The following is a 20,744-nucleotide window of genomic DNA, read 5'->3' as shown; positions in this document are numbered from 1 at the left end:
TGTCAAGGGTCTTGGCTCGGCTCCCTTCACCCCAGTCTACTAACCCTCCTCGTGCTGCACGTTGGGCTTTGCAAGTAGCCCTGCATGCCCCCAGGTGTTGCATTTCCTAGGTCTATATAAGGCTTACCAAGACATAGGTGACTTTTAGTTTGTCTGCACACAATTCCCTGTCTGTGGTTTTCCTGGACCTCTTCTTCTACATGTCCACCTGTGGCTTCCAGTACCTCTGCTACTTATTCCCGGTCTTCCAGGACCTCTGCTACATGTCTGCCTGTGGCTTCCAGGACTTCTCCTGTCCACCTGCTTCCTGTTTGTGTTTCTCTCGTGCTTTAACTGCCTGCTGCTGCACACATGGCCCATGTGCCATCTCGGACCATGGGTTTTAAGAGTCTGTCTCATCTAGTGGGCCCTTGACATTTTGATGAGGCCATTAGGCAAACCCAATGCAATTTTGTCATATATAATCATATTTATCTAAAATAATCTCTGCATGCCTCTCCTATGGTAGTTGTATATTTTCTATCATGTCCCCCAGAAAGATAAATAATATAAAAAAAATACTTGAAATATCTAGTGACTGAGCCAGTCTTGCTCCACCCCCGGCCGGCTCTTCCAGCACTGCTGCAGGTGATTAACAGGTCTCTCCCTCGCATGTACATAAGGAGAGACCTGTCAATCACCTCTAGCAGAGCTGAGAAGAGCCAGTCAGAGGTGGCACTGAACTAGACTGCTCTCTGACTATGGTCCACGGATGTATTTTCAAAGTATATTTTCTCTGAAACACTGTAGCGCTTTAGAGAATAACATACCTGGTTGTAATCTGCAGCTAGGCTGCAATTCATGCTGCACGTGGTTTCAGCACCATGAATTGCCTGGAAGGTTTCCTTTAAAATGGTTGTTGGAAAGCAAGTACAGCATGTAACCAGTAAAACTGCTGATTGGTTGCAGCTGTCATTCTTTTTTTCAATAGGACAACTCATTTTATTCAAATTGTGGAATTTTAAAAAGTTGTGTGAGATTGGAATGATTGGACATCTGAAAGGGACTCTATGGTGGACTTGATGGTGTTTTAGTTAGTTGAAGCAGGAATCTGAAGGAGCAGGTGAATCATGAGCAGATTATTGAGAAAAGGTGCAACTGTTCCTGTGATCCCTGCCAGAGAGGAAGAATTACTTTGGGAAGACGACTACAGGTGGATGCAGAGTTGGATTCCCCCCAAGGCATCTACTGTGATGTGAATGGCCTTCTTCTAGCCTATCAGGCTAAAACTACTCTCCATGTGACATGTCCAGTATCCACTGCTCGGCCTTCCAGTTAAATGGCCGATCGGACGATCAGGCAGCCTCTTCAGTGATCAGTTTACGGCTGGTAAGTCCTGAGCTCAGGCCCCACCACAGGGATCCTGGTGGGAGTGTGAACGCAGACTATATAGAGAGTTTGGCGCCAAATATAGATTTTCAGTTAGAGACCTTGTTTGCTAATATGGCTGTGTGAACCTTAGCTAGATCCTCCCCTCAGGATTGTGTAGAGATAGCATAACAGAATTGTAATCTTAAAGTTTGTGAATCTCTGCGCTGCACAACTGCAGGAGGCCGCCTCTTGCACCCATCGAATTACACCCTTTCTCTTAGTAACACTAGGTTACTGCATTAGGCGGAACCACAGGTCAGGTAAATTATAGTGTATCTTACAGAACATCCTGGGCCTATCGGTTGTGCAGCGCAGGGATCCTAGCTGTCCTGGGCTAGGTGTGTTTAAAATGTATCTGTTTTTTTCTTGCGTTTCCGGGGTAAGTCAGTTTTTGTTGTTAGTAAAAATTAGTTCTTTAGCAAATTACCTGATGGTGTTCTTTGTCCTCGGCCTGCTGTATTCTGGGAGAGATCACCCCGTTACACGGTCTTCAGAAAAGTTGTAAATTTCATAAAACTTCTGCCAATTTCAATCCTTTCTAAGGGATGAATAAATCAAAGTTTTAAAAAGATTGATAACTGCCAATGGAACTAAACACAAGACAAAGACTTTCAGCAGATGTGACTCAGTATAGAAATGACTCAGCATTGTACATCTGGCATCAGACCAAGTTACCAGAAACTCAATATCAAGATCTAAGTACAAATAATTACTCCACAAAAGCCTTTTATTCTTGCAGAGGATTAAATCCCTGTTGTATATGGAGGGAATAGACAAAATGCTATAGCAATGTAAATAAACTATAGCTCTTGGGTTCCAACTTCAACACACATTTATGACCTTCACGACCTTTGCAAAAGTAGAGTAGAGAACTACAGTTCAGAGCTCACGGTAGTGCCCTTGTTTATGGTTTTGTGACGTAGGGCAGGCTGTTATGTTAAAGTACAAATGTGTAAAAGCCCTTTGCAGAAAAGCTTTATTCTGCAAAGACTCAGAGAAAGGACATGGCTCAAATGCAGCTCTCTTTATTTCTCACTACTACTATTGTATTACTAACTTGTGGACTCATAGGATTTGTTAATGCTGGAACACTTCTTGTGGTGCCTGTAGATGGAAGCCATTGGCTTAGTATGCGTCCTGTGGTGGACGCATTGATTCAGAAAGGACATCATGCTGTTGTACTTGTACCAGATACTAACTTGCATCTTCGGACATCTCAAGATTATGAAGTGAAGTTTTACCCGGTATCTTACACATTTCAACAACTACAGGAACATTTCTTTGCTATATCACATGAAGTCTTCACTCAAAGACCTTTACTGGAGAAGTTCTTACAGTTTCAAAGAAGGATGAAATTAGGAGCAGCCTTTATGGTAGACAACTGTGCTCAAATGTTGAACAATTCTCAACTAATACAGTCCTTAGAGGCGATGAGCTTTGATGTTATCTTTACTGATGCCATGCTCCCATGTGGTCAGATACTCGCTGAGCACCTTTCTGTTCCCTCTGTTTTTTTCTTGCGAGGAATACCATGCCATATAGATGCTGAAGCTTCCAAGTGCCCAATACCATTATCATATGTGCCAAGGATGTTGACCAGCTTGACAGATCATATGAATTTTCCTCAGCGGGTGAAAAACTTCTTCTTTGACCAAACGACGCATTTTATGTGCAATATACTTTATTCTCCTTACCAGCAACTGGCTGCAGAGTTTCTTAAGAAGGATGTAAGTCTGCAAGAAATTCTTGGCCATGCAGCCATTTGGCTGATGAGAATGGACTTTGTCTTGGACTTTCCAAAGCCTCTGATGCCCAATATGATCTACATAGGAGGAATCAACTGTGCTCAAAGGAAGCTTTTAAATCAGGTGCAGCTTTTTTTTATTTTATAGCATTTATCTGTATCGAGAATATGTGCAGAGTGTTGGTTTAGTTAGAATCATGTTTATATTTTTGTAGTTTTAGAATTAGTTGTGCCACTTGTCTGCTGATTGGCGAACATTTAATAGCCTGATTACACAGGCTGACAACTCTAACAATGTGCTCTGAACAATCAGCACTGAACCATTGTTTTCTGCAGCACAACTCCTATTTTCACAGGATGATGTGCTGCAGAGAACGATGATCTGTTCACCCTATAAGTGAGCGTTTTGCTCGTTCAGTGGGTGATTGGCAATTAATCTAGACAAAAAGATTATCATGAGATGAGCATTCCAAGGAATGCTTGTTCACAATATCCTTGCAATGTAAATTAACCTTTCTTGACTATAGTGTATGGGCAGTTGTAAGCCAACAAAAAAAACTATGTACAGTTTATCAGAGGGAGAGTATAGCAAAAACCCAATGGTAAATGCACCTTAAAACAATCGTCCAACCTGGGATTGAAAAGGGACTATAAATTTGTAATTTACAGTCAACCTACTTTACTCCTTCCATTTCCCTTCCTCTGCCTCCTCCACTGAGGCTGGCTTTCAAAAAGGGAAATCCACCGGCACATCCAACAGGAAATAATTAAAAATTGTTCTTTATTGAAGAAAAAACTAAAACATGCTAAAATGAAACCTCAGAAACCTATTTTAGCATGTTTTTAGTTTTTTCTTCAATAAAGAACAATTTTTAATTATTTCCTGTTGGATGTGCCGGTGGATTTCCCTTTTCATTTTTCATTTGCTTGTGATCACCAATGGGTGCGGCACCCTCAGGATGGATTCCGGCTGACATATGGTTTTGAAATCGACAACGTGGTAAGCTTTCTACATTTCATCTCTCCTCCTCCCTCCTACTCTATTCTCTGAGGCTGGCTTTCCCTTTCTCCTACATCCAAAATGGTAAGTCTGTGCTGCAGAAGCATGATTCAGGCTTACCACGGCTCCCCATGTCAATGTAGAGGCCATTTTTGATGCAGGAGAACCAGAACACACGTCTCGATGAAAGAAATAGCAGGAAATAAATGGAGGACGCATGATAGGATGAATATTCAGTACAATTTTATAGTTACTTTTCAGTGCTAGGGTGGAGGGTCACTTTTTGGTTGGTGCCAACATAAGCCAATCATGCACTCATTTTCCAAAGAAGTTGATTTGTTAGGGGGAGGCGATTGACACTTGCCCCTAGCACAGTTAGTAAGGCATGTGGAGGGAGCACGAGTCTCCTATTGCCGGACCTCAGAGTGTTGTAATGCTCCAGCTGTCGTAATTCACTGCTAATATATGCTGTGTTTATATACAGTATGTCTATGTAATGTGTGAGTTATGCATTTGTGTGTATGTATAGTATATGTATATATCAACTGTATCTACAAGATAAGTCATCAATAACTTATATTGAGGGTCCGCCACACAGTGATCCCACCAGTCAGTTGTTTTTGCTGAGCACAGCTCCATTCAAGGCGTAGTGGATGCCCATTGCCAGCTACTGCAGCATAACTTCTATACAAAATAAGAGCTATGTTGCAGTTCCAAGCAGCAGTTGCCGGTGCAAAAAAACAGCTGATCAATGGGGGTGCCACGTGATGGATCCCCGCACTGATCTGCTATTGATGACCTACCCTTATAGATACAGTAGGTCATCAAATTCCTATGCCCGGACAACCCTTTTATCTGCCTGTTTAGATGAACCAATGATCAGAAATAAGCATTATTATGAATGCTCACTCTCCAATTACGGGCCCTTAGGTCTTATTCAGATTATTGAGGTATGGTTCTTGCCAAGGGGTTGAGAATTGCAGTAAAAATGTGTGCACTGTAACAACAAATGGCCAATGTACAATAGTTAAAACCAAGGTGGTTTTTGATAAAATCATGTATTTTCTGTTGCGTCCTTCTCAGAAGTACAGCAAAAACTGAACCTCAATCCCACTATCAATCAAACTATTAAACTAGTTTCCCTAAAAACTTTCCAGAACTATAATTTTCATTTGGAGGAACTGTCTAAGGCTATGTGTCCACGATGCAGAAATGCTCAGGATTTTTTCCTGAGCGTTTCTGCATCTCCCTGACAGAAAAAAACGCATGCGGATTGTACATGCTTTTTTCCTACCAGGGACATGCGGATATGAAGCGTTCTTCACTTGCATTTCCGCATGCGGGTTGTCAAGTGCTTTCCAAGCGATTTTAGCATCACTTGGAAAGTGCTTTTCAACTTGGTCACACTATATAAATCCATGCAAACGGCATGGATTTATATAGTGTGACCGAAAGAATGGTAAAAAATAAAAAATAAATATATACTTACCCTCTGATGGCCCCTGGTGTCTTTATTACCTCCGTTCTCCCTTGCCCGCAGCGTTACACTGAAGGACCTGCCAACGTCAGCGTCGCGTGACCCGTCACATGACTATGACGTCAGCGCAGGTCCTTCAGTCCATCGCTAGCTGCCGGCAAGTGAAGACAAGGAGAGTGGTACTATGGCACCCGGATCCGGAGGAGAGTCTCCTCTCCTCTAGACCTGGGTACCATCCGCACATTAGAACGTGTGCAATCTGCATGTCCTTATCTAGTGAATCGGAATGCACGCGTTCTAATGCAAGTCAATGGCGGCGAAAACGCAGCACTTCAGCAAAATAATTGGTAGTGCTGCGTTTTTTTCCGCAATGATAATCCGCAGCGGAAATTTCCGCAGCATGCGTTTCTGCAGCGTTTTTGCCGCTGCGGAAACACTTAAAAAAACGCATCGTGGGCACACAGCCTAACATGAGTTTCAGCCCCCAACCATTTCCAAAATATTAACCCCATTCCAAACATCCACCGTACATGTACAATGCAAGCTAGGAGTGGGTGTATGGAGCGGCTTACAGGTTAAGGATGCCTGTTAACCTGTTAAATGCCATTGTAAATTTCTGAAGTATTGCTATATATAGTACAAGTGATCAGACGATTGCAGGTTCAAGTCCCCTAAGAAGACTTAGAAATACACTAAAAAGTCTAAAAAAAAGTTAAAAGAAAAATCTGAAAAAAAAAATTAGAAACACACAAAAATTCGAATCACCCTCTTTTCCCCAATAAAAAATAAATATTAAAAATAAATGAAAGAAAACACATCTGTAGTATCACTGTGTCCAGAAATTTCCAACTTAAACTACGTAAAGAGAAATTCATAATGAAAAAATGTGTTGTTTTGGTTACCACTATGTTACGAAAAATGCAGTAAGAAGCTAACAAAATGTTATATCTATCCCAAAATGGCATCAATAAAATATTGGCTCCCTCCCTCATAAAAAAAACAAGCACTTACACAGTTCCATTACCAAGAAATTAAAATGTTATGATTATTTTACAAATTTCCGTTTTTGTTTTTTTTTCCTCCTCCACTAAAATGATAGAAAAAACTTGCCAAGTTTGGTATCATTGTGGTGGTACTGATCTGGACAATCACAATGCCATCTTTACAGCAACATCATCTTTACAACACAATGTACGCCAAAAACTACTCCCAAAAAACATATTCAGAATTGCGTTTTTTCCTCAATTTCACCGCACTTGGAATTTTTTGAGTACTCTGTGTAGTAAAACAAATGGTGTAATTCAAATTCTCAACTCATCCTGCAAAAAACAAGCCCCTATATATATATGTGTGGGCAGGAAAACAAAAATGTATGGCTCTTGGAAGTGTAATGGAGACAAAAGAGCCTTTAAGAGAATTCTTACAGGATGCTTCAAAGATGGAGAGAGATTGCCATCTGCTGGCCAGACACAGTCAAACGGAACCAACATATACAAGAGAAGTTGAAGGGAGAGCAGATTTAGATGCTGGACCCGGTCAGGTGACTTCCAGGAAGGAGTTCCTGGAGATAAGAGACCAGCGCGCCAAGCCTGAGGAGTTTTTGGCGCCAAGCAGCAGAGAGGATCAGACGTGTTCTCTGCGTGCTGAGAAGCCCCGCGTGGCGGGCCTAAGCCAGAGACCTGTGAGGTGCCACAGCCGGGCGCCGTTGGAAGAGCTCCGGATCCCTCACAGATGTGACCCGAGTGCTGTGCCTACTGCGGAGACTCGGAACCTGCTTGCGGTGCTGAGTGAGTTTGCGAAACCTGACGTCGCCCGCCGACAGACCAGGTCTGGACCCCCCTACCCAAGGCTTGAGAGATTGCCTTCAACAGTCAAGCAGAGAGGAGTTGAGAGGCGGCTGCCCCAGGAAACTCACGCCAGTGAAGGCAGAGGAGCTGCATAAGTGAACAGGGCCGTCACTTCTACTGTTCACTCACGGTACTGGGGCCAATTGGGTTTAGGTACTCAGGTTGGGAGGGGAACGGTTGGGGCTAAGGAAGCTCAACGTGATCTAATTGAATTTGTCCAGAAAAGACTTTCGGCCTAGCGGGAATAACCGGTGATCCCCGCTAGGGCCATATGCAGAGTTAAAGAACTCACGTGGTGTCTCCCATGATACAGGGCAACACATCACTTTGAGAGACTTCGTATTTTGCTAACATTTCAAATTACTGTTATTTGCCCTTTTTGCCAATCCCTTGTTCAGAATACCTGTTATATATATATATATATATAAACTGTTTATATTCATCTCTGACTGTCCTCGCCTTGTGACTCTGTGCGTTGCATTCCGGCACCTGCTTTACATTTGGCGTAGTCGGCAGGATGCAACATTCAGACGCAGAGATGGCAGATCAGTCTGGAGCTGGGTCTGGCCGGAACCATATACCTCTGGGGGCTATGCTCAATCATCTTCCCAAATTCACGGGGGATGGCATGTCACTGTGGGACTGGGTAGAAAGACTGAGAAGTATGCTGCGTATGTACCCCCTCGATCCCCCAGCCCAGGCGGAACTGACCCTCCTAACCCTTGATGGAGAGGCCCGGCAAACTGTGATGTACCGCCCACCTGGGGACAGTGACACCGTGGACAAAGTGATAAAAATCCTAAAGGACATGCACGGTGACACCACAGATCTGGGACACTTGCGCCTACAGTTGTTTCAGCGGGTCCAAGGGGAAAATGAGACCATAAATCAGTATGTTAATGCATTACAGGAAGTGACGGACCATATCACTAAGAAGGCTCGAGATGGGAACCGAGGACTGGGACCATTGGAAGAAGTGTTGCGTGACCAACTGATTGCTGGCTTGAAAGACCCTTCCCTGAGGCAGATCCTGAAGGAGCAGCTGCATTTGAGCCCTGATCTGGGCTTCCTGGAGGTAGGGGCTGAAGCTAGAGTCCTGGAGAAAGAAGTTCCTGTTCTCAAAGCCACAGTTAGAAGTCATGAGGCAATTACCCCTGGATTCACCAGCAAGGAGCCTGATTGGGTACGGGAGATATGTCAGGAAATTCGAGATATTCGGGGTGAGCTGAACACTATTAGAAAGGCCCCTGCTGCCTCCTTGCCGATGCATCCTACTGCCCCACATGGGCGGAGACCAGAGTGAAAAAGACGTTCCTACCAGGCCCCAACACGTCATGCACCCGACCTATCGGTAGAACGAGGACCAGAGTGTTGAACCTGCGGTGGTAGGGGGCATATCTGTTAGAACTCTCCTGTTAGGTTTTTTTAGTTTGCTGGTCACATGACCATTTTTGCCTATTTAATCCGGCTCCGCCCTCCTGGTCTTGCTGGACTTCATTGTATTTACTACTCTTGAGCTAGCTTGGTGCTCTGTTGCCGTTCTCTGTTAGTTTTGCTGGGTCTTCTGACCTCTATGCTTTTTGTTGTGTGTTTGTCTTTGACTGCTACTATTTCTGCTAGGAGGTGTCCAACTTATCCCAGTCTCTAGTTCTTGTAGGGATCCCTCCCTCACATCTATAGGTCTTCGTACAGACTAGCCGAGGACTTTAGTGGGTCTGATCGCAGGATCAGGTTCCCCGTTACATCGTAGGGATCTAGTTTAGTTCTATTGTAGGGACAGTTCTCCTGTCTTTCCTTAGTCCCTGTAGCAGATCATAACAATATCTCCAAAGACTGTCCAAACCGAGAAAGGAGGAGGCGAGGACAGCTGTTAAACTAAGATGCCCCACGGTTGTGGAGCATACCGTGGGGTCTCGAGCTTCAGAAAGTGAAAGAGGGAGCTCTGAAGACATTGTCTCCGAGAGGCCCATTATCTGGGCTGAATTTAATGGGCAGCGGATCCGCAGGATCAGGTTCCCCGTTACATCGTAGGGATCTAGTTTAGTTCTATTGTAGGGACAGTTCTCCTGTCTTTCCTTAGTCCCTGTAGCAGATCATAACAATATCTCCAAAGACTGTCCAAACCGAGAAAGGAGGAGGCGAGGACAGCTGTTAAACTAAGATGCCCCACGGTTGTGGAGCATACCGTGGGGTCTCGAGCTTCAGAGAGTGAAAGAGGGAGCTCTGAAGACATTGTCTCCGAGAGGCCCATTATCTGGGCTGAATTTAATGGGCAGCAGATCCGCTGTCTAATGGACACCGGGTCTCAAGTGACCACTATGCCTGAGACGTACTTCCAAAGTCACTTTCCTGAAGTTGCTCGTTCCTGGCGGGAACCCACTGTCAAACTGGTTAATCAACTACCTATCCCAGTAGCGGGAGTAGTATGGATGTCCTTTCGGGCATGTGGAAAGGACCTCGGTCAAAAAGGGATCATACTGACCACAGGGCCCGGAGGCGATGGGCCCATTGTAACCCTGGGCACGAATGTGCTGAAGGAGGTCGGACAGTTCCTGGCTGAGGGCTGTAACTAAAACAACTGGACCCGCGCCACTCGAGACCCAGCTAACAAGAGAGTATTCCAGCACCTCGTGAGGGTCAGTCAAGTTCAAAAATTGCCCCCTACCTCTCAGTACCTTGGTAAGGTATCGATACCACCCGAAGCCACAATGACACTGCCAGTGGGACAGACTGTACTCACTTTACCGGTGCGGGCACATGTGTCATTAGAGGGCGTGGACATTCAAATTGAACCAATGGAGGGAGAGGAAGCGCCCTCTGGACTCCTGGTTGCTCGGACCCTGGCCACCGTGCGGCATGGTCGAGTGCCCGTGCGTTGCATCAGTCTAAGTGGCACGAGCTTACAGTTGTTGCCCCGACAAGAGGTGGCGCGAGTGTGTATAATGCCAGAGGCCCTTACCAGAGCTGACGCTATAGGGCTGGCACCTGCCATGGACCCTGGAGGTGTCCCTCAACAGCCAAGAGAATGGAAGAGAACCGTTGGCTGGGCGCCACCTCTTGGAGAAAATGGAGGCTAATCTTACTGAGTTTTCTGCTGGACAAGTAAGGCAGATCGAACAACTTCTACAGCGATATCAGGGAGTGCTTGCACAACATGAAGACGATTTCGGGTGCACTCGGGACATTCAGCACGAAATACCCACTGGAAATACTGCTCCCATTCGAGAGAGATATCGGCTGATCCCGCCTCAGATGTACCAGGAGGTGAAAGAGCTGTTGACCCACATGTTGCGGAACGTCATGATCCGCGAGAGTCAGAGTCCTTGGGTGGCTCCTATCGTGATGGTCCGGAAGAAGGATGGTACCCTAAGATTCTGTGTAGACTATCGGAAGCTGAATGCCTGTATAGTACGGGACTCCTATCCACTCCCCCGAATTGAAGAGTCTCTCTCTGCGCTAAGAAGCGCCAAGTTCTTCTCTTCCCTCGACCTGGTCAGTGGCTATTGGCAGGTCCCAGTAGCTGAGAAGGATCGCCCGAAGACAGCTTTTGTTCTCCCTATGGGCCTGTTTGAGTTCAATTGGATGCCGTTCGGGCTAACAAATGCGCCGGGAACCTTCCAAGACTGATGGAGAGATGCTTGGGGGACCTCAACTTTGAAGCCACTTTAATATATCTGGACGATATCATTATCTATTCCACTACGTTTGAAGATCATCTCCGCCGACTGGAACAAGTGTTAGAACGACTTCGGAGGCACGGCCTGAAGATTAAGCCTCGTAAGTGTCGTCTCTTCAAGCGGGAAATTGAATATCTGGGGCACACTGTGTCCAGTGAGGGAGTGCACCCCACTGCGGAGAAAGTAGCTGCCGTGCAGAAGTGGCCCACACCCACCAATCTAAGAGAAATGAGGGCATTCCTGGGGCTCACTGGAAACTACCGCAGATTCGCTAAGATTGCGATCCCGCTCAATGAATTGCTGAGAGGAATGGCTGGGGGAGCCAAGCGGCAGCTCATTCAGTGGGGCCCACGACAAGAAGAGGCATCCCGAGCATTGAAAATGGCGCTAACGGGTGCCCCAATTCTGGCCTACGCTGACTTTTCGCAGCCTTTCATGTTGTACACTGATGGAAGCTTGCATGGACTGGGAGCAGTGCTGGCTCAAGTACAAGGAGGAAAAGAGCGGGTGATTGCGTATGCCAGCAGGTCGCTCCGAGATACGGAGAAGAATCCGGACAACTACAGTTCGTTCAAGCTGGAGCTACTGGCACTGGTGTGGGCCATGACCGAGAAATTTGCTGAGTACTTGTCGGGGTCAGAAGTGCAAGTGCGGACAGATAACAACCCTTTGGTCCACTTGGAGAATGCCAAGCTGGGCGCGCTAGAGCAGCGGTGGGTCGTAAGAATGTCCAAATACCAGTATAAGATCGCCTATTGGTCCAAGGCCCTGAACACTCATGCAGATGCCCTGTCCCGGGTTACGCAGACGGGCCCGAAGAGGGATAGAGATGAGGAGCTAGAAGGCGACGAGATTCTGGATTTCAGCCAGTTTGCCGCTGCTGTGGTCGACGCCCAGGAGACCAGAGAGGAGCCGAGGCCCACTCAAATCCTGGGCTGCTCAAGAGACGAGTGGATACATCTGCAACAATCCGACCCAGAGCTGTCAAAGCTGAGAGAATGAGTCGCCCTTGGTCAAAGACCCGACCAGGAAGCCAGGGCCGCTTCACTTCCAACTACCCTACAAATCCTAGGCCAATGGGAGAGGCTCTCCCTGAAGGATGGCTTGCTGTGCCGAAGAATCCAGCTACCTCGAGAGTTTGATGTTACCTGGCAGGTAGTAGTTCCAGAGGCGCTGGTAACGCAGCTAGCCCAGGAGGCTCATAGAAGATGTGCTCACTTGGGTGTGGAGAAGACCTTTCGGTGGTTGCAATGGCTGTGTATTGGCCTCAACTGTGGCAAGAAGTCGAAGGGGTCTGCCGAACATGTCGCCAGTGTGAGTTGAACAAACCTCCGGAACAAAGGGCTCCCATTCAGGCCATCCGAACTTCTGCACCCTTGGAAGTCCTGATGGTTGACTATCTGATGATTGGAACTTCATATAATGGTTACGGACACTGTTTGGTAATGACTGATCACTTTACCAAGTTCGCAGTAGTGATGCCTACCAAAGACCAGACAGCAGATGCCGCAGCTAAGGCCATCTATCAGGATTTCATCCGGATTTATGGGTGTCCGAAGCGAATACATTCTGACCAAGGGGCCTGCTTCCAAGGACGAGTGATGGATGAATTATACCGTATCTATGGGATCGACCGATCCCAAACAACGCCTTACCACCCTCAAGGGAACGGCGCATGCGAGCGCTTCACCCGAACCCTGTTGCAAATGTTGCCAACGCTGGAAGCGGACAAAAAGATGAAGTGGCCTGAATTTGTGTCCGAGCTGGTGTGGGTGTATAATAATCGAGTTCATGCGACTACTGGCTACACCCCTTACATGTTGCTGTTTGGAAGGAGTGGACGAGAAATTACTGAACTGGAGCTAGACTCAGAAGACTCCGGCCCGGGCAGTAGCCCGAGTTCCTGGATTCGAGAGCATAAGCGCCGGCTTCATACGGTGAGAAGATTGGTTGCTCAGAAGTTTCAGGAAGTAGAGCATGCAGATCGGCCCCCGACCTCAGGTGGATCACTCCAGCCAGGAGACTGTGTGCTGGTAAGGGCCAAACGATATGGGAGTAAACTGGACCATCGTTGGGAGGCGATACCATATCGGGTGGTGAAGAAGATTCACCCCGACAACCCAGTCTACGAGGTCAGGCCCGAAGGGGATGACGCCGCGACACCCAGGGTGTTGCACCGTAACATGCTGCGACCTTGTTTTTATGAAGCAGAGGCCTGTAACGAAGTTGGGCCTTCAAACGAATTGGCTGAGGTGCCAGATACAGGAACCTTGGGGGATGAAGAAGGATGGGCCACAATGCAGTTGGGCCCGTCAGAACCGTCGATGCCAACCCCGAGTGGGACCCAGAATGAATCAAGAAGTGACTTGCAATCCCCAGTGGTTGATTCATCGGATATCCCGGAGTCACTTCTGCAGGAGGAGCCTCGCAGAACTGAGCGGGCTAATGCCGGAATTCCTCCTAACCGGTATGCTCAAGAAGAGTTTATCTGGTCTCAGACCCAACAGAAAACGCAGGAGTGTGCCCAACTCCTGTCTGAGCTTGCAATGCCTAGAAAGAGACGTCAATCCTGCAAGAAATTCACTCGCCCGAGGACTGGCGAATTAAAAGGAGAGAGGAATGTAATGGAGACAAGAGAGCCTTTAAGAGAATTCTTACAGGATGCTTCAAAGATGGAGAGAGATTGCCATCTGCTGGCCAGTCAAACGGAACCAACATATACAAGAGAAGTTGAAGGGAGAGCAGATTTAGACGCTGGACCCGGTCAGGTGACTTCCAGGAAGGAGTTCCTGGAGATAAGAGGCCAGCGCGCCAAGCCAGAGGAGTTTTTGGCGCCAAGCAGCAGAGAGGATCACACGTGTTCTCTGCGTGCTGAGAAGCCCCGCGTGGCGGGCCTAAGCCAGAGACCTGTGAGGTGCCACAGCCGGGCGCCGGTGGAAGAGCTCCGGATCCCTCACAGATGTGACCCGAGTGCTGTGCCTACTGCGGAGACTCGGAACCTGCTTGCGGTGCTGAGTGAGTTTGCGGAACCCGACGGCGCCCGCCGACAGACCAGGTCTGGACTACCACTTGAAGCTCATCAAGAGAATGCCAAGAGTGTGCAAAGCAGTCATCAAAGCAAAAGGTGGCTACTTTGAAGAACCTAGAATATAAGACATATTTTCAGTTGTTTCACACTTTTTTGTTAAGTATATAATTCCACATGTGTTAATTCATAGTTTTGATGCCTTCAGTGTGAATGTACAATTTTCATAGTCAAGAAAATACAGAAAAATCTTTAAATGAGAAGGTGTGTCCAAACATTTGGTCTGTACTGTATATAAACTGTTTATATTCATCTCTTACTGTCCTCGCCTTGTGACTCTGTGCGTTGCATTCCGGCACCTGCTTTACAGAAGAAGAGACGGAAAAAAAAATATATATATTTATAGTGTGCCTTAGCGTGTGTGTTTGGTTTGTAACCAAAATGCTGCCACCATATGGTTGGATGACCACATGACATACTCATTTATTTAGCATGCTAAGTTATTTATGTATGATTGCCAATAGAGGGGAAACTTATTTTTATTTATTTTACTCGCTTAAATTCCACAGCGCTTTACAGACATTATCTTCACTGTCCCCATTGGTGCTCACAATTTACATTCCTTATCAGTATGTCTTTGTAGTGTGGAATGAAACCGGAGGAAACTCATGCAAACATGGGGAGAACATACAAACTCCTTTCAGATGTTGGCCCAGGATCCCATTTCCTACTGCATTCAGTGCCCACATCAAAGTACTAAACAGGAATATAGAGTGTGATGTGGGCAATAGCAAGCATATGGGGGTCCATGCTAAGAGACTCCTGTGTTAAGCAATTCCTGCTGCCTAAACACAGGGGTAATGGTGGATAGTGAAGGATGCTCACCTCTCAGATCAGTGTCTCCAGTGCCCAGCAGATCCTGGTGCTTTCATCTTATACATCAAAGTTCTGGGTAGAAATAGAATAGGAATAGAAGGCTGCATCATCCAATCACACAGCACTGACCATTGTAGCAGAGAGCGACTACTGCTACACTGGACTGCACTTTGACTGCGCTGCTCCTGCTGCACTCAGAAGCGCTGTACAGGAATGTATAGCGGGATGTGGGCGGTGCAAAACCAGCAGAGAGCGGCTCCTGCTACAATAAATGTTTTGCAATGTGGAGGCAGGGCCGGCAAATGTTTTGTTTGCACACAACAGATCAGCACTATGACTGTATACGGGTCCGGTGCTCTTTTTAAACAAAGTCATGTGATGGGCGGATTGTGGAGGAAGACACTGATAAGAAAGGGGAGGAGTCAGACTACATGGGAGGCGGGAGTTATCGCCTAAACAATCTTTGCTCCATGGAGCGTGGTGGGCCTCTTCCCACCTTTTTTTTCTGTGAAGAAATTAGGCAAAGTTACACAGAGAGGCGAGAAGCCTTATGGTAGATGTAGTCATATTGTGATTACTACTGTTGGAGCTGCCTTGTCCTGGGTATTTTGTGTATTTGGAATAGCTGATGCCTCTGCATTACAAGTATTAATCCTAATTCTACTAAGTAATTTTCATGAACATGGATATACTGTGTGTGTGTGTGTATATATATGTATATATATATATATATACATACATATATATATATATATATATATATATATATATATATACACTGCTCAAAAAAATAAAGGGAACACTTAAACAACAGAATTTAACTCCAAGTAAACTTCTGTGAAATCAAACTGTCCACTTAGGAAGCAACACTGATTGACAATCAATTTCACATGCTCTTGTGCAAATGGAATAGACAATAGATGGAAATTATTGGCAATTATCAAGACACCCTCAATAAAGGAGTGGTTCTGCAGGTGGGGACCACAGACCACATCTCAGTACCAATGCTTTCTGGCTGATGTTTTGGTCACTTTTGAATGTTGGTTGTGCTTTCACACTCGTGGTAGCATGAGACAGACTCTACAACCCACAGAAGTTGAGAACAAAAAAAGAGAACAACCGAACATACGGTCCTTAGATCAAATTGAGGAACAATTGAACAGGTTTTGAAGATTAAATGAATTACCTTTAATAAGAAAAATGGTACACTATACAAGAAAAATACGTGTGCAGCACACAAGATTGGATAAAAAAAATAAAATAAATTACATTCTTAATATTTCATTTTTGCATGTCAAAAATATCAAATGAATTCAATCCCATTAATATATGAAGTTTATATAAAAAATGTGTAAAACAGTTCCACCACCCTTCCACACTCCAGGATTCTTTTAGGGAGAGGGGTAGTATATATGTTAATTAAGAATCCGAACCTGTGTGACCAAACGTGGAAGAAAAGGAGGGTTTTCCTCTAACCCACAGAAGTTGCTCAGGTAGTGCAGCTCATCCAGGATGGCACATCAATGCGAGCTGTGGCAAGAAGGTTTGCTGTGTCTGTCAGCGTAGTGTCCAGAGGCTGGAGGCGCTACCAAGAGATAGGCCAGTACACCAGGAGACGTGGAGGGGGCCGTAGGAGGGCAACAACCCAGCAGCAGGACCACTACCTCCGCCTTTCTGCAAGGAGGAACAGGAGGAGCACTGCCAGAACCCTGCAAAATGACCTCCAGCAGGCCACAAATGTGCATTTGTCTGCACAAACGGTTAGAAACCGACTCCATGAGGGTGGTATGAGAGCCCGACGTCCACAGATGGGGGTTGTGCTCACTGCCCAACACCGTGCAGGACGCTTGGCATTTGCCACAGAACACCAGGATTGGCAAAGTCGCCACTGGCGCCCTGTGCTCTTCACAGATGAAAGCAGGTTCACACTGAGCACATGTGACAGACGTGACAGAGTCTGGAGACGCCGTGTAGAGCGATCTGCTGCCTGCAACATCCTTCAGCATGACCGGTTTGGCAGTGGGTCAGTAATGGTGTGGGGTGGCATTTCTTTGGACGGCCGCATAGCCCTCCATGTGCTCGCCAGGTGTAGCCTGACTGCCATTAGGTACAGAACCCTTGTGAGTCCATATGCTGGTGCGGTTGGCCCTGGGTTCCTCCTAATGCAGGACAATGCCAGACCTCATGTGACTGGAGTGTGTCAGCAGTTCCTACAAGATGAAGGCATTGAAGCTATGGACTGGCCTGCCCGTTCCCCAGACCTGAATCCGATTGAGCACATCTGGGACATCATGTCTCGCTCCATCCACCAACGTCACGTTGCACCACAGACTGTCCAGGAGTTGGCGGATGCTTTAGTCCAGGTCTGGGAGGAGATCCCACAGGAGACCATCCGCAACCTCATCAGGAGCATGTGACTCGCCCAGGGGGATATGGGGGACTCGGTACCCAGGCCTTTACCTTCTTGGGATGGCACGGCGGTCGGCTCCCGGGCCCATTCTCTGGGGTCACTCTTTAAAAGGGGGCTTTGTTACTTGATGGGATGAATAACAGTTTTGTCTAGTGACGCCAACTGTGGTTTCTGGTAACGGGTACCAGCGCTGCTGCAGACCTCTGGAGCAGATGTTGGGGCAGCTTGGTTGGTGCGGCTCTTCACAGGCAGAGCACAGCTCCAGGGAAGTGTAGGTGCAGATGGTGATGCTGGGCGTTGTAGTGCTGGAGGGATAACGTGGTGGAAATAACTGACAGAAGCAATGGGGTGCAGTCATCCGAGTTTACTCACAGTTATTTAGGTACTTCAGATGGCACTGTACAGGTGTCAGCCTCCCACGTCATGCTGCATTTACCAGGCAGGGGTTCAGCACTCCCTCAAGTATATCAGAAGCACTTAACGGGACCCCCTTTCTGTATGTTCCTTCCTTAGCCAACTTCCCACGCTGGGTCTCTCCCTCCTGCCCTGCGCCTCGCCACACAAAGTCCCGAACGGGTACCTTGAGATCCCTCTGGGCAACGTGAAGTCCCCGGACCTGACTTGGTGCCCTTTTCGGCGGCTTAGGTGCCAATTTGGCAACTGCACCCTGAAAGTGCAGAAGCCTCCGGTTTTCCAGCCAAGACTTGAAGTAACATGGCTGGTCCAGGGACTGGTTCCCTTCTTGTGGCCTGATCCCTCTGACACTTGGCAGATTCAGGCGTACGGGTGCTGTCCTGCACTCACCGTACCCCCTGGGATCCCCTCTATTCCTGGAGCCTTCCTCCCTAACTCCAACTCCCCTCTCACTCTTGGGCCTTTCTTCTTACTAGGCCCCACTCTGGATCAGAGGTTCTTAGGAGACTCTGCTCCTCTCCTCTTCTCTCACTGTATCCACTCATTAACTAACTGTAACAAGATGGCTTCCCCCATATATATTCACCTCCTATTCAAGTGCTCCCCTGGTCTACGTCCTCCACCCACACCCACAACTGGTTCCCCCTCACTTTTGGTTCCCCCCACTCCAGCCAGGGACAGGGCAGCAAAGAAGTGCATAATGCCCTTCCAGCCGGCCTGGAGTAGTGTACTGTTGAGTGCAGGTGTTGGGGTCCCGGGCAGTACTCCATCCTTACCTGAGAGAAGGAGATGCCACACCTCTGGGTGAGGTGCAGTACCTCTGTGGCGACTGAACCCTCCGGGGCGCCACACATGCCCAGGCGTTGTAGGGAGGTCATACAGGCACGTGGAGGCCACACACAATATTGAGCCTCATTTTGACTTGCTTTAAGGACATTACATCAAAGTTGGATCAGCCTGTAGTGTGTTTTTCCACTTTAATTTTGGGGGTGACTCCAAATCCAGGCCTCCATTGGTTAATAAATTTGATTTCCATTGATGATTTTTGTGTGATTTTGTTGTCAGCACATTCAACTTTGTACAGAACAAAGTATTCAATGAGAATATTTCATTCATTCAGATCTAGGATGTGTTATTTGAGTGTCCCCTTTATTTTTTTGAGCAGTGTGTATATATACACACACACACACACACACACACACACACACAGGTTCTTCTCACAAAATTAGAATTTCATAAAAAAGTTAATTTATTTCAGTTCTTCAAACAAAACGTGAAACCTGGGCTTCCATAACACCTTAGCAGTGCCACAGGCTGATCGCCTCCATGCCACGCCACATTGATTTAACATCAAATAATTGGATATAAATATACAAAGAATGGCTCTTCAACCAAATCCATAAATCACCACATCTACACTCAATTACAAGTGCAGAAAAACAAAGAGATCCATTAGTATGTAAAAATAATTTTTATTTCATCAATCAATTCCGCCCCCGGAAGAAGCAAGTGGGCGAAACGCGCTTCGGGGTGGAGGGGGACAGCGTCCTGCCCTGATTCTGGCTACTCCTTATTATAGCTCATCTCCTGGCACAATACTGATCAGGTATTTGGCTTATTTTACATGAATGATCATTGTGTCACTTTGACTTCTATCTATTATGTTGATTTTAGGAAAGGGTCAAGCGGTGTCCCTTCATTTGATTCATACCTAATATAACATATTTTGCACAAACAGAATTTTTTTTTTTTGTTTGTTGGTTCTCTTTATCAATTGGGATTTATTGGGATCTAAGGAAAGGGTTGGTGTCCCCTCATTGATCCATACCCACTAGATGTATTTATATCCATATATTATAGTATACCCTTCATGCTGATATATATATATATATATATATATATATATATATATATATTTTTTTACCTTATGGAAGTCCTTGGCATTTTATACTAGGGTAGTCATTTATGAGCCTATAGGACATTATATTTTTGGGCAGGAGCTAGTCCCCTTATACTGGGCACTCTGTTTTTAGTTATATGTTATGTGGATAACTTGGTTTGTTATGATTTTAATTGATTGATGAAAAAAAAATAATTTTTACATACTAATGGATTTCTTTGTTTTTCTGCACTTGTAATTGAGTGTAGATGTGGTGATTCACGCCACATTGATGCAGCAATTGTTGTCCAAAAGGAGCCCCGACCAAGTATTGAGTGCATTTACTGAACATACAGTTCAGTAGGATAACATTTCGGATTTTAAAATCATTTTTCAAGCTGTTGTTATAAAGTATTCCAATTTACTGAGATAATGACTTTTGTGTTTTCATTGGCTGTAAGCCATAATCATCAACATTAACAGAAATAAACACTTGAAATAGATCGCTCTGTTTGTAATGACTCTATATATGAGTTTCACTTTTTGGATTTAAGAACTGAAATAAATGAAAGGGGTTGTCCAGAACTCTTAGATTAATGCCATGGCCAGATACTGCAGATCCACCCATTATTCGATGTGCGGTACCCGGCTGCTGCCCCTGTGCAGGTGACGGAGATCCGCAGCTCAGCACATCCAGCCACCATCTGCACTGGAAACAGCTGATCGGCAGGGAGGCCGGTGTCGCTCCCCCACGATCAGATATTGATGATGTATCCTAAGGATATAAAAGTCCCAGACAACCCCTTTAACTTTTTGATGATATTCTAATTTTGTGAGAAGCACCTGTATGTATATTGTGACAGAGTCATTGGTGATATATGTGAGGGGAGATATGTTTCACTGCGGCTACTAGCTTCAGTGAACTAAACCTACAAATTTCCTGCTGCATGTTATGTGTTGGGGGTTAAACCACCATTTTCAAAGG

The 20,744-nt window shown here is 46.1% G+C and overlaps 1 protein-coding gene across 3 annotated transcripts in view; it reads left to right on the top strand.

Moving 5' to 3' along the window:
• The window catches only part of LOC141161631 (UDP-glucuronosyltransferase 1A1-like), a 133,177-nt gene that overhangs the window by 60,567 nt on the left and 51,866 nt on the right, over positions 1 to 20,744 (top strand). The window contains exon 1 of one of the 3 annotated variants that reach the window (XM_073646724.1): positions 2,364 to 3,278. The exons of the other annotated variants lie outside the window; for them this stretch is intronic. Within the exon in view, the coding sequence (XP_073502825.1) occupies positions 2,415 to 3,278 (864 nt within the window). The 5' untranslated portion in view covers positions 2,364 to 2,414. Of the gene's footprint in view, positions 1 to 2,363; positions 3,279 to 20,744 lie in introns of those variants that run through there. 3 annotated transcript variants of the gene reach the window in all.

This window comes from Phyllobates terribilis, unplaced genomic scaffold (genome assembly GCF_046119375.1).
Source record: "Phyllobates terribilis strain yellow unplaced genomic scaffold, ASM4611937v1 Scaffold_9__5_contigs__length_417890890, whole genome shotgun sequence".
NCBI lineage: Eukaryota > Metazoa > Chordata > Amphibia > Anura > Dendrobatidae > Phyllobates > Phyllobates terribilis.
This window is presented reverse-complemented; position numbering and strand designations above follow the sequence as displayed.